Here is a 15522-nt window from a genome sequence, read left to right on the forward strand (position 1 = left end):
TTAAAATTGAATTGGCGGCGAAACTATAGATTTTAGGAAAAAATGTTTTGAACAAAAGTTGTAGGAAATTTAATTTACTATAAGAAACATTCGAAACATTCGCGGATCTTTGATAATTTCAAATTTATAAATAGAATAAACCAATGAGATAACGTAATTTAAAAATAAAATATTCAAATTTATTTTTTTTTACTTCACATTGCAATTACTCCAAAGTAATTAGATTTACGTAAAAATGTAATGAGACCTTTTTTGTACAGAATTTAATAAGCTACAAAATTGGTCTTATACATTTTTGTGATATCTGCAATAGTTCAGCCGAAATTTTCATTTTTTACCAACAACTTTTCAATGTCAATTTTAAAATGTAAAAAAAATTAAAGCAGTAAATGGCGACGCGATAACGTACCGGTGGTTAATTACAAAAAAAAAACATTTTCTAATTAATCCGACCTTGTCTCATTATATTTCAAACGTGACGCATTTAATGCATACATTTTTTTACCACGTGCTGCACGTCACAATACAATTGTTATCATTTAAAAAATGAACTATATAATATTTATCTCTTAAAAAAAAAAAAAAAAAAAAAAATGAATCGAAATAAAAATACTAAAAAATTACAGGTCAAAGTATCTGAGTACTTAAAAAATAAATAAAATTAATAATAAAAACAAGTATTTAATCAGAGTTTCTACAGATCGTTCAATGATCCTGTTAATAAATAAAATTAAAATCTTTGATTTAAATTCCGATCTCTTGACAGCACCGATGGCTAAAGGCTAACCGGTTCAATGGCTTTACTTATTTTGTGGCGCAATAACGTACAAACTGTACTTACCAGTTTGCATTTTCTTTTCATATTTAACATCAAGGCGACTATTTATTTATAAATATTCACTATTTATATATTTTTATATTTATTTATTTGATAACCTTACATGGAATTGTTTTATGCGCCCGCGATTTCATGTCACCTCAATATTTTTTACTTTTTTCTGAGGACTTTTTATTCAAAGTTTAGTTGACAAAATTTAAAAAAAAAAGCGCGTGAAAGTGAGTCTCAAAATTCAAGTTTAACAAAAGAAGATGAGACTTGCGATCTTTGTTTTAATTATCATTGGGTTAACGTCTCTATTATTATTGAAATTTTTTTTTTTAATAATAATAATTATATTTTTTTATAAAGATGTCAAGTCATTCTACTTGAATGAAAGGTAAAGGACATTAGCTGTATGAACTTGATGGTAAATGTTGCATGTCAACAGGAAATCAATTTATTTATTTTTAAAATTATATATTTTTTTTATAAGAGGCTTTTATTATTATTATTCATTTAAGTGCTGGGGGGTTTCCCTGATAGTCCGAAGATTATTACTTTTTTTTTTTTTTTTTTTACTAAAATTCCCACTATTCATTTTCTAAAATACAAAATAATAAAAACTACATTCCTTATTCTGTTCTCGGTAATGAAAAAAAAAAAAAATTTTATATTCATTTTTATCAACTTTTTATGATAAAATTTAACGGAAGTTCAAAAAACCTATTAAGTTTAATTTTTATTTCGTTAATATTTTTTATAACTAAAGTTGGTAGTCAATCATATATATATATATATATATATATATATATATATATATATATATATATATATATATATATATATATATAGGAGAGGGGTGGGGGTGGGGGCCAAAACGGGGTACTTACGGAAATACTAAATTTCCAAGGACTCAAATACTCAAAATTGTTTTTTTTTTTTTTTTTTTTTTTAATGATATTCAAGTAAACAGAAAATTCTGTTACTGTTAAAAAAAAATTAATTTTTGCGGGTAAAATGAGTACCCTCTAAAAAAGATGAAAAAATAAATTTTCCGGATATTTAATAAATTTGATGAAATTTTCGAAAAAATTCAACAAAAAAATTCAAAATAATGCTCAATTATATTCACAAAAGTTATTTTGGAATATTAAAAAAATAAAATTTTTTTTACAAAATTTAGTAAATATAATCTTTATAAAAGTAAAATTTTGAAAATACATGAAAAAATTTTCTTTGTTATGAGCAAGCTGGCAAATATGGCATTAAAATTATAACAGAAGCATTTTTATGTAATTAATAATAAAGTTATTTTTTGTACCAGCAGATAATGAGTGTCATTGAACAAGGATACAATTACCTGTCACAGATGTATTATTTTAAAAATTATCATTAACACTGAACTTGACAAACTAATTAAAACAATTAAATCGCTCTCGATAAATAAATGACGTAAATTTTTTTATAGTGAATGTAAACATATTTTTCATTATAAGACGTCATAGAAATTTATACAAACAATTATTCACTTTTATTCATTTTGTCATACATTTTAGATACTTTAATTTTTTTTTTTTATTCAAAATAAAATTTCATAGGATGACGTAAAAGTTACGACATTAAATATTGAAATTTTTTTTTTTTGTTCATGAACTCTATAAAAAATTGAATGGAGTTTAGAGCAAATCGAGTATAAAATTCAATTTGATAATGATTATATCATTTAGTTGATTGACCTTTTGATGGTGTTAGAGGTTTATAAATGTATATAAAAATATTGGAATATTCACTGGAGCGTAGTTGATTCACCAATGTCTCATCGGGTGATAAAAATTTCTGTCGCGTAAACAATTACGTCACAGCTGAGATTAATGACGTAACTGTGTGTTCTACTTACATTTTTTTTTGCGCCAGAAAAATATTTTTAACTCGCGAATTTGATTGAAAAATTTTTCTACTGACTTTCAAGTACATTTTTATTTTTATAATTTGCCGATTAATGACGTGTTTATATTTAAATAAATAAAAGTATGTTAAATATTTTAAAAATAATTTACGAATTTTAAAATTCAATTATTTTTAGTTTTTGTGATAAATTTTCAAAAATTTCGTGTCATTTAAATCGAAGATTACAAGTCAAGTTTTTGAGATATGATAAAATTCATTGGAATCTTTTTTATTAAAATTTAAATTTTTTACAAAAAAGGAAAAAATTTTCAAAGTCAAAATTTGAAAATTTGAAAATTCAAATGTTGAATAAAATAATGAGTTTAAAAATATATTTTTATAAGAGTAAAAAAACCTAGACAGACCTTGTTCAATTCATATCTAAATACGGAAACGTATACACGTGTCTTGACAGACAGAGATAAATGAGCTCGTAGTCTAAAGTCTTCAATGACCTCTTAAATTTCAAACTAATGTTAAACTCGAATATGCTCACTGATTTAATACAACATACATGACGTATAATATAGTGTGTATATATGTATATATTTTCATACTAATAGCGAACCTTGTCCATCAGCGTCCAAGATCACATTTCACATCGTCATGTCTGGATAATTTAACTTATCTATCAAATTTACTTCGAACTGTTCTCATCAAAATTAATTAATCTCAATACCATATTCGCAAATAGATTGTGAAGGCCGGAACACAGGATTTTAATTATTGTAGAGAAAATAGAGGCAAAAAGGACCCTCGAAAAAAAAAAAAAATAGTGTGACTTTTTTTCCCTAGAAAATCTATTTGACAAAATTTTTGAGCCTAATTTCGAATGACAAAATTTTTTTTAAATTTTTGGTGGCCTAAATTGGCCAATTTTCGTACCGCGTTTTTTTACAGTTTGAATAATAAACTTGGCGCCAATTTTACCCTTTTGTCCGATAATATTTCAAAGTATCTGGGGTAAAATGGGACTCCTAAAAAATTTACAAAAAAATAATAAAAATTTTTATTAAATATTCCAATAGGTCCATTTTGCCCCAGATGCTTGAACAATGGGTAAAATGGTCACTGTCTTTGGACACTTAATTGTGTACTTTAATTAATTAAAAAAAATGACACTGTTATAGTGTAATAAAAATGTCTAACACATTTAAAAAATAAATTACGTCACAGCGTATTCTAAAAAGTATTTTATTTAAATTTTCGAGTGTCCAAAGCTGAGCAAAAATGGTTCCTTTACCCTATTAATATTTAACAAAATTTTTGAGCCTAATTTCGAATCACAAAATTTTTTTTTAAATTTTTGGTGGCCTAAATTGGCCAATTTTCGTACCGCGTTTTTTTACAGTTTGAATAATAAACTTGGCGCCAATTCTACCCTTTTGTCCGATAATATTTCAAAGTATCTGGGGTAAAATGGGACTCCTAAAAAATTTACAAAAAAATAATAAAAATTTTTATTAAATATTCCAATAGGTCCATTTTGCCCCAGATGCTTGAACAATGGGTAAAATGGTCACTGTCTTTGGACACTTAATTGTGTACTTTAATTAATTAAAAAAAATTACACTGTTATAGTGTAATAAAAATGTCTAACACATTTAAAAAATAAATTACGTCACAGCGTATTTTAAAAAGTATTTTATTTAAATTTTCGAGTGTCCAAAGCTGAGCAAAAATGGTTCCTTTACCCTATTAATATTGACATTAATATTAATGACTTATACAATATTTATAATTGGGCCGACCTCGATATAAAAAGTATGTCGCATTTAGATTTGATCTAAAGTATAATCATAGAAGGAAGAATATGCCAATAGAGACAAGCTAATAGACAAAGAGAAATTTTAAATTTAGGTTAACTAAACTCTTGTTCATTTTTCATTCCTTATGATTATGTTGTTGCATCATCATCATCATCATCATCATCATTAACACCATCATTGTCGTCTTCAAAAAGTTAAGTAATCGATATTCAAAGTTATATATTTCATTCAATATAATTTCAAATAATAATACTATACTGTAAAAAATTACCAGAATTAACGCAGAGTCAAATTGGCGTCAATGCGAAGCGAATTCCGGATTACTCAAAAATGACTCCGCTGAAAAAACAAACTCCCATTTACTCCAGTGCAGAGTAAATTTTTTGACTCCAGATCTCGAAGGAACGAAATTCAGATTTGAATAAAATTTGAATTCACTACTAATTTTATGCAGCGTAATAAAAATTAATTTATTAAATGTAAAATGTAAATTATTACATAATTTATTGAGACGTTTAACTCAAGGCTGACATAAATTTATATGAAACAAACATTCTTCCCTGCGTCTCTTTAGAAGATAGAAACTGCATTGCCACATTATTTATAGTTATTGTTATTGTGGTAAACGTAATTTTAAAAGCTGGTTTAGGTGCATTGCTGCAAGAAATTGATGCAATCATGTGTGTTGATGGTGATGATGCTGATGGTCATGATCGAGCCTACCAAGTATGATAGATGTATAATTAAATTACTTTTAATAAATTAATGTCGCTATCGGTATCGGGATAGTAAAAACTTCTGGGTTATCAATTAACGCACGTGTCAATGCCAATTGTATACTGTAATAATTATTTTTAATTTGCATTGATTAATAATTTTTTTTTTCTATTGAGGTTCATAAGTTAATAGTTATCAGGATTTTTTATTTGATTTTAATTGCGGCTCAACTGTTGGATAAAAAAAAATTTGAGGGAATTTTACTTTCATAAAAAATATTTGGTAATTAATTCAAATTCTGGCGAAACTATCGAAGATATGATAAAAGTGATAAGAATAAATTTTGTAGATTATTAAATTTTCTACAAAAAAGATGTCCATAAATTTTTATCTAAACCCAATAGTTTAGATGTTAGAAATTTTTAAAAGTAAAAATAAATTTTTTAGATAAAAAAAAATTAGTTAATTAATTTACGTCATTTTGAATTTAAATTCTGGCTAAAATATTAAAGATACAGCAAAAATGATAAGGAACGATTTTGTAGAGAATTAAATTTTCTACAAAAAAGGTCTTAATAAATTTTTTTTTAACTCTCATAGTTTACGCGGCAAAATTAAAAAAAGATAAAAAATGGCAAATTTACCTCGAATTAAAATAAAAATGGGAAATAAACAAAAAATAAAACTCACCAAGATGTGAAGAAGATTGTGGTGAATCTGCAACAGTGCAAAAAAAATGCTACTGTTAGTTAACAAAAAATAAAATAAAATTTGTAACTAAAAAATAAAAAAAAAAAAAAAAACATCAACAGGAGAATATATTTTCCGAGTTAAACAAAACGAAACCCTGGTCATATAATAGCCTTAAGTTATAAAGCACAAGTTCAAGGAAAATGTATAATCGATCGTGTGTGTTATTGTGTCTATATCGAGACACCGCACATTTTTAGTGACTTTATTTATAGTGACACAATTAAATTATTTATTCGTCAAGAGTTAACTGTTACTATTTATACCGATCAATATTCGTATATATATACATACATATACGTATATATATACATACATATACATAATGACAATCGACTACAATAGTCGGAGTAGTAAAAAAATCCTGCGTAAAAAAAATCCTATAAATAAACAATTAAATAATAGTTAAGTAAAAAAAAAAAAAATTTGGTTGTGCGTCACAAGGGCTTGCACGTCTACTTGCAAATGCTAAATTACTATTTTTGAATCCGACCTAGATCGAGTTTATATTTGAATACAACAAGTTGATCCACTACACAAACCATTGAGTATTCAAAATATTTATTTAGTTTATGGTTATTATTAAACCATAAATATTATTTAGTAGTCCAGGGTAGATGGAAACTATGTATACATATATATATCTATATATTTTATTTATAAACAATTATCAGTGGTGTTAATTTATGTGGTTTTAACGAGACCTCTCAAAGTCGTCTGAAAATATTGTGACGCAAATTAGTTTATGATCAGTAATATCCAATTGACTTGTTTATCTGGTTAATATTGTATTTCAATATTCAATAGTTCAACCAGAATTGTAATACTCTTATTTATTTTTTTTTTTTTAATTGTGATAATTGTATCACGAGATGTATGATATGTTTTTATTACCACACACGAAGACATGGGGAAATGTTTACCAGTTTTCATCGGGTGATAACGGACACCCCGTCAACAGGGTTCTAAAAATGGAAAAATATTTTATCGTGACCTTTCGCTGCTATCAGTTGTAATGGAATTATTTCATGTATTTTATTTTTATTAATTTATACGCATTGACATGGAATTTTTTTTATTTTTAGTCTATGATTTGTAAATTTTTTTTTATTTATACAGTCGGTTTGTGACTGTCCATCATAAGCCTCGTCTAGAGGCAGGGAAAATTTTTTTTAGAATTTCAGTTCCCCCACTAGACTTGTTCTCGACTGCTCGTTTTAAGAGTGTTGTATTGTATGGGTGTATTTGTATTTAGATGATGTATTTACTTAAAAAATACTAGTGACATGTGTCCGTATCTGACCGACGTTGATTACTTAAAAAATAAATTTTTTTCTAGAGGTTTTAAATTTTTATCTACTAAAGGGCATGGTAATGAACAAAAAATGTTAATATTGTGTTGAGTTTTTCCCAACAGGAGCAAAGTTAAGGACCACTCTTCATAGTCATCTACATTTCCCCTCATATGGGTCTGGATTTGAAAAATAAATTTTTTTTAGGACTTCTTTGGGCTTCTCTTACTACAGGACATCATAATGAACAAAAAACGTTTATATTGTGTTGAGTTATTCCCAACAGAAGCAAAGTTACAGGCTTCTCTTCATAAATAATCATCTTAATTAATCCTCATTTATCCTCATATATCTTCATATGGGTCTGGATTCGAAAAATAAATTTTTCTCAGGACTTTTTAGGGTTTCTCCTACTAAAGGACATCATAATGAACAAAAAACATTAATATTGTCTTGACTTATTCTCAAAAGAAAAAAAACTACACCAATTTCTTAGGGGTCCAAAATTAAAAAAAAAATTTCGGAAAAATTTATTTTTATTTTTGCTGACTTTTTTTTTTTAATTATATATCGAATTTAAAATATATTCAATATCAATATAAATAAAGTGGCCTCATGATTTACAAAAATTAATATCATAAAAAATTTTTTTCGCTTCCGGTTATAAAAAAAAAAAAAAAAAAAAAAAAATTATCAAATTTCCCCAAATCAGGTACGATAAGGAAATTTTACCTGAACCCAAAAACAAAATTGACATCCGAGCTCCCCGATATTAAGGAAAACCCGAAAAAACCCGCGCGTCAATAAAACTCTGGAGGTGTGCACAATTAGCCAACGGACTTTTTCCGGTAATTATTTATAGTTTGAGGTAATGAACAATTGATTATTTATCAATTATCATTATCAGCAAATAACCCGTGCATACATTCCTTATGCAAAAAAAAAATAAATAAATTGAAGAGTGACGTGTACGGAAAATTAGTCAACGTGAGTTTGTCATCAGACCTAGTATAAAGTGGTCAATTTACCGAGTTGAATCAGGTTGTCTGTCTTTACATATTCATTAAAAATGCGATACTTAAATAATATATGACATTACTCATACGTATTTCATTTAATCATATAAACAAAATAACGTAATTTATATACATTTCGTATTAACTATGCTAGGAATCTATTAATTATTAATATTAAACTTATTTTTATAAATAATTATACGTAACTATGTAAATATAGAGAAATAAATTATAAGCGATTGAAAATAAAATAAGTTATAATCCTTTATCGGTTGAGAAGCAATTAATGTTTATTAGTTGCATGGTTGAAGTGCACGTGTCTTGTATTTATCTAGTCGTGACTTCATGTTACTGTCGATAATGCAATCAACTGCTGACGTATCCCTTTATATATATATATATATAACTTATTGTAAGTATATATAAAACTTCAAACCATATCAATGTTTTACGGAACGATTAGTACACATTTTACAATCAATATAATGTACAAAGTTTAATAATTTTTTTGTTACAAAAAAATTATCATATATTTTTTAAGCATGGGTCGGTAATGCAACGTTTAGAAAATTGCTTAAATTTTTTTTTAGACTCAGAAGACTATTATTGAAATTCGCGCAGGAATAAAATTCGATTTCAATAAAACATGAAATTTTGAAAATTTTTTACTGAAAAAATTTTTCATGGAAGGAAAAAAAAATTTTAGTAAAAACTTTTTTTTTTGCTGGATGATCTGATGATTTAATAATATTTTATATGATGAATAATGATAACATGTGATTTTAAAAAAATATATTTAAATATATGTATAATTGATTTATGTATTATATATATAAATGTATGTTAAAAAATTGTGTTAATTATTTTTTTTTTTTAAATTAGTTATTATTTTTGCTGAGTATCATATTCATATTCGCATAATATACTTGACGGTTAGAAACTGTAATCACGTAGTCGTGTTGACGTAAGAGCATGATATGCTCGTGGGCAAAACATTTTATAAGGTGTAATTAAACAGTGGGAGTTAAATTTTTTTTATTGTTATTATTGTTATGATTATTCGATAGATTGAGGAAATCAATAAAAATTTAATAATAATAATAATAATAATAATAATATTAATAAATTTGAAATAAAAATTTTGTTTATTTTGGATTTCAGGGTTTCAAATTCATTTACTGGCTTAAATATTCAAATTATCGAAAAAGTCATAAATACTTTTTTTGTAGCTCTTTAAATTTTACATAAAAAAAGTATTAGTGACTTTGCGTCTAAGATGGATATTTAAAGCGCTAGGAGCTTTGAGAAATTTTTTTTTTTGTAAGCTGTCAAATTTGAATGATTGTAATAATTTTTAAATTAAATATTGCGCTTAAAGTATTGATGTATCAAAAAAATTGTCTGAATGTTTTTTGTAGCTTATAAAATTCTCTAAAAAAAAGCTCTGATTGCTTTTTACTCAAAAATCGATATTTAAGTCACAATTTTCAAAAATACATAATTTAAAAAAAAAAAAGTGTTGATATATATAATTCACTTTTATATAAATTTGTGATATGATAGCTTTTAATATATTTTTTTATCTACTTTAAGATACAATTACAAGAAAAAAAAATTAATGAAAAAGTCAATAAAATTTTTTTTAAAAACATTAATAAAATAAAACAAATACTAGAATAAAAATGAAGTACCAGCTTGAATAAATATTTAAACAATAAAACAAAGTCAATCGCAATAAATTGATTAAATAAATCAAACATGCGAGAAATAAATTTTTTAGATTGACCACTCGATTTGTTGCTAGTTCAAGGTTATTTTCGATCGCGAGTCCAGCCTTATACATTGAACTTGGCCAAATAGTTAAAAAAATATAAAATAGTGATTACAAAATAAATAACATGGATCGTTAAAAAGTAATAAGCTCTAAAACCGTAGAATAAAGACGGCCACAATATAATTAATCGGTCAACGTTTTTTTTTTTTTCGGTTTTTCCCTGACCGCTAAAATTTAAACGCCGCTCGATAAAACTGCATTGTGGGAGTAATTATTATTATTATTTTAATTGCGTGCTTGTATTTAATTGTACAAAGCTTAACTATGCCCCAAATAAATGTAAAGCCAGTTTATAATCACAAGCACGCGGTGATCACGTTAATTCAATTACTTAAAAAATATCCACATAAATATATATATATATTGTCATATATATGTCTCGGTATTTAGAGTGATGTCATAAAAACGACGACAATATCCAACGACGACAAATATCTACGACATTGACATTGGCAACGTCATTGCAAATAAAATAATTAAATTTATTTTGGATAAATACCAAAAATATTTAAATGACTTAAACATTTATTCAAATTTATAACTGTTTCCAATTTTATTATTTATTTTTAAACTCAAGCTACTTATCAGTCATTTTTATTTTTAATTAAGAAAAAAATTTTCGAATGAAAAATTTATTTTAATTATCAATAATTAATTTGAAAAATTTTTTTCTAGTTATCGGTACTAGATATTTTCATTTTTGAAAATTTTTTTTATTTAGATTTTAATTATTGATAATTAATTTTATGGTAATTTCTATTTTAAAACTAATTATTTAAGTCGGTCATAGAGAATATTTATTTTTGAAATTTTTAGTGAAGATAAATTATAATGATTTATTATTTTTTTGGGAATCACGTGAGAAAAGACTGTTCTGTATATTGGATTATAGTTTCCGAAAATTGGCATCAAGCCTAGCTGAAACTACTTCATATTGTCTGCGTGTTTGGCATTGGAAAATTACAAAATTACTGTAATAGTAAGAAATAGTGTCAGGTGAGTCCTGTTGTGGGCTTAATATTTTATATTCTGACGTAATTTCACCGCGTAAACTTAAATTTTTATTTGTAACGCAAGAAAATAAAACCACATGGATTTTAATTTTAATTTATCAATCGGTTTTTGGAAATGAAGTTCATTTTCTATACTGAAGTTGGCCGACGTCTGATTATTTTTGAATTTTTTAAAAAATCATAAATTACAAAAAAAAAATATGTAAAAAAATACACCTGTAGCTTTTTTAATTTTCCACATGTGCAAATTTTTAATTTTTTTTTTTTTTATTCATAATCGATTTGTCGAAAAAAATACAAAATTTGTTGACTGTCTGCTAACGTCAGGTTCATAATTTTCTCATTAATGCATTTTATGATTTCAAAAATTTGTTTTTTTTTTTTTTAATTAAATTTTCTGTTAAATTTTTGGAAAAAAATTCGAAATATTGGAGGTCAACTTTTATAAATAAAAATTAGAAGGAGCAAAATTGCGCAATAAATTTTTCTTGGGCTGCAAAACCGAACAATGCCATGGGATTTTGGACCACTAGGAATTTGAAAATTTTTTTTTTTTAATACAGAAAATTTGAATTTTTTCAGTGGGTCTCAAATTACCTGACAAAAATTTTATGGCCAAGTCGCACTATAGAAATTTTTTTCACGGGTCATCTTTCCCTATTTTCCAATAAAATTTTGCATAAAAAATTGATAACTATCAACTTTTACGGACAAAAAATTGATAAATAAGAGGTTTAATTTTCTATTAGCAGAAAAAAAATTCATTGAATGAATTCTTTGTGTATAAAAATGATAAATGTCACAAAAGCATGAACGCGGAAGTAAAGTGTGAAATAGAGAATTGTAATCTAAAAATTTTATTACTAACAAACGAAGAGTAAGAAGTAAAAAAGATACTTCTTTAATATTTACAGAAATTTAAATAAAAAGGCGCATGATCAGAGATTATAAAGACGGTTATTCAGTTTCCAGAAAGGACGTTGGCCAGACTATACCCATTTGTTGGGTCAACTTTGTTGCTAAGCGGCTCCAACTTGGAGGCCAACCGTTATGGTTCAAGTCATTTCTCACAGCTTAAATCTCACAACCAACACATGCTACTAATATTTCAAATGGTAATTTTTTTCACAAGTTTACTTACACCAGTCTATTCAAAAAATAATTCAAAGCCTATTCAAATATAAAACTACAGTTTTATTTCATAGCCACGTAGCCTTATCTCTCAATCACTTTTCAACTCTACGCTGATACATAATTATTTTTAAATTTTATTTAAACTCCATTCAATTTTTTCAAAATTTCGATAATTTCTACTTTCAAATTTTGATAAGGAAAAATTTTTCCTCATTTACTTGATTATTCATTAATTAATTAATGAATTAATTCAAATATTACAGAATGATAATAATTAATATTTTTATTATCAATATTGAAAAAAATATTTGAATAAGTAGCAGCTGTGTAAGTGAATCTTATAACCTTTTAATATAAAAAAAGGTCAAAGGACAATTGAAAGTGATAATTTTAAATTAAATATTTCATCATCGAACATTTCAATAAATCATTTTGTACTAAAAAAGAATAGTTATATAATCTATATATATTCATATGTACGTAATTACATAAATGACATTTATTACTACAGTTAAAAAAAAAAAAATTAATTATCTGATAAATAAAAAAAATTCATCGGTCGGTAAGACAGAAATTTCTGCAGTTACCACAACTGGTAACGTCGAAACCTGTAGGAAATACGTTATCACTGACAATAACAACGGAAGTGATCAATTTTTTGAGCGGTCGTCGGTAAAGACGGGGTGAAAATTGCCTAAGGTTGGTAAGGTAGAAATTTATAGAGTCGAAATTCGGTACATGAAATTTTTTTTAGAAAATTCGTGACGTAGAGCGACGTCTGGTGTTGAGATATTTTTTAAATAAATTATAAAATGTTAATTAAGTTATTAATGAATGATTAATTGAAAGAAAGACTTACCCGTTTTGTTATCTTGAGACTTAACTCCATTTTCCACATCTTCGGCGGCTGTGGAAAATGCTGCTATAACATAAAAATAAATAAAAACTTTTAGATTAATGATTAATTAATTAATTAATTATTAAAAGGAAAGAAATTAATTATTTATTAATGGAATGGGAAAAATGATTAATAAAAATATTTCGAAGGATTCGGGATGAATTATTATATAAAAGGATGATACGAGAGATGAGATGATGAATAAATGAATATAAAAAAAAAAAAAAAAACTAGTAGACGAAAGTATTACGTGGTAGCCGGAGAATTTCCATTCTTAATTTATATCGACAATTATCTGAGTAAATACTGAGTAGAGAGGAATATTTAATAGCGACTATCACAAGTTTTAGGTGCGAGTGATGGTATAATAGTGAGATGACTTGAGTCTTGCAACTGAGATAAGTGAGATGAGGTGACGTATTTTATTATCTTCTATAATCGTTAATTTTTAATTATATTCCATTATTCTAATTAATATTAATTCTGATTTACACTTGATAACACGTGTTCTTACATATAGTATTAAGTAATATAAAATATTATTTTTTATCCAATGACAAGAAAGAAACATGATTAATTTTCTCTATTTAAATATTTTCTGTAATTTTCACTTTTTTTAAAAGCAGCAAAAAATTTTTTTCATAATTTTTTCAGAAAGTCAAAGGTTCTGACGGAAAATTTCCATGGGCAAAAATAACCCGTAAAATTCTATAGGGACTATGACGTAGAATATTGTCTGGGAAATCGAGCCTTGGGAAATTACTTTTACGGCAAATGAGATCAGTTAAAAACGAATTTGTATTTGTATTAAATATATAAAAAAATTAATTACGTAATTCAATGACAGTTTGTTAAGAAATAATGACAGCTATTGTTGTATCTTTATGATCGGATAATTAACTACAATAATGACACGAGATAATTCGCTAAGAATGGATTAATAAAGCGTGCAACTGACAAAGACCTTAATAGAAAAATAAATATAATAAATAATTAATTATTTTAGTTAATAACTGAAAAATTCAAGGATGCTGTCATTTACTAAATATTTTACTGTAAAAAACCGGTGTTAAAATTAACTAACATCGTAGGGGTGCTACTTAGGTGTTAGGTGTACAGGTTACTTTACCCCTCCCTTGCCTAGTACTTTCCCTTACTCCAACTCAGCGACCAATTAGAAGCGTCCATTAACCAATCAAATGGCCCTTAGAGCTACAGCGTAAAAAGTGGTGGTAAAATGAACCAATACCGGTGTAGCGGTGCTAACACAGTGTATATGAGAAATAAATTAACTTAGATGAGAGTATTGGGGTGTATTAGTTTTATAAAATCTACAAAACAGAAAAATAATGATATTTCGTTAAAATTACGAAATTAGTGTTGATTGAGATAAAGAAAAGTGTATTATCTATGAACTAAGAAAAAAAAAAATTTATTAAACTGAACAAATCGCTGAAATTTTTGATCACATAAAATTAGATATTTCGGAACAATATTATAATTATTTGCATTACAACCCTAATATTTTTTATAGGTTAGTAACTGATTTAAAAATGATGAATTAACTTTTGAAAATTTTATTTTATTTTTCTTGCTAGTTTGCAGAGACATGTCAAAAAAATCTACTTCCCATATTTTGTAAAATAACATTAGCATGTGGTTGTGGAAAAATAGCCTTTGGATTTATCCAAAAATCGGTAAATTCGTCGTCCCTGATTAAAAAAAAAGATTTGTTCCATTTAAGTGTATATGTATACATTAGTCGATTCAAATTGTTTAAAATCATTTCAAATTATTTTGAATTATTCCAAATAATTTTTCTTAATCAGGGGTGTCATTTATTTTTGAAACAATAAAAATTTTTTCTGATACTCAAAAAATAAAACAAATTACTCTTAAACGTTGTTTAACATCGGAAAAAATTTGAACACCTCAGGGTTAAATTCAACACCGGGGTAGGATGAACTTACACCGATTTTTTTTTACATTGCTATAATTTAAATTATATGAGACAGTGTTTAAAGTATGGTTTGTTTATTACACTAATTTTAGGGCGTATATCCGGAGTTCTGATTCAGTTATCAGGAATACAAATTTATTTACCAAGTAAATGCATAATTAAATAAATAATTCACATTAATACAAATATATATAGCGAAGATGATCCTAAAAATGACTGATGTATAAATAAAATATAATCGAGTCATCCAGAATTCCTTTTTTAATTCAGCTCAAGGATACGCGTATCGTTGCGATCTGTTGTTTTTTTTTATTTAATTTATACGAGTACTAAATAATAGAAAAAATTAAAAAGCTATAATAACAACAAATA

General features: G+C 25.8%; 1 protein-coding gene across 14 annotated transcripts in view; it reads right to left on the reverse strand.

The window, feature by feature from the left end:
• The window catches only part of LOC103572619 (WD repeat-containing protein 48 homolog), a 73599-nt gene that overhangs the window by 20891 nt on the left and 37186 nt on the right, over nucleotides 1-15522 (reverse strand). For 6 of the 14 annotated variants that reach the window (XM_053739274.1, XM_053739278.1, XM_053739284.1 and 3 more), the window contains exons 2-3: nucleotides 13152-13214; nucleotides 5944-5970 (exon numbers count right to left, since the gene is read on the reverse strand). In XM_053739274.1, the coding sequence (XP_053595249.1) occupies nucleotides 5944-5970; nucleotides 13152-13214 (90 nt within the window). The remainder of the gene's footprint in view (nucleotides 1-5943; nucleotides 5971-13151; nucleotides 13215-15522) is intronic. The other 8 variants (XM_053739275.1, XM_053739277.1, XM_053739283.1 and 5 more) reach the window with 3 other exon arrangements.

The sequence above is a fragment of the Microplitis demolitor genome, chromosome 5 (assembly GCF_026212275.2).
Source record: "Microplitis demolitor isolate Queensland-Clemson2020A chromosome 5, iyMicDemo2.1a, whole genome shotgun sequence".
NCBI lineage: Eukaryota > Metazoa > Arthropoda > Insecta > Hymenoptera > Braconidae > Microplitis > Microplitis demolitor.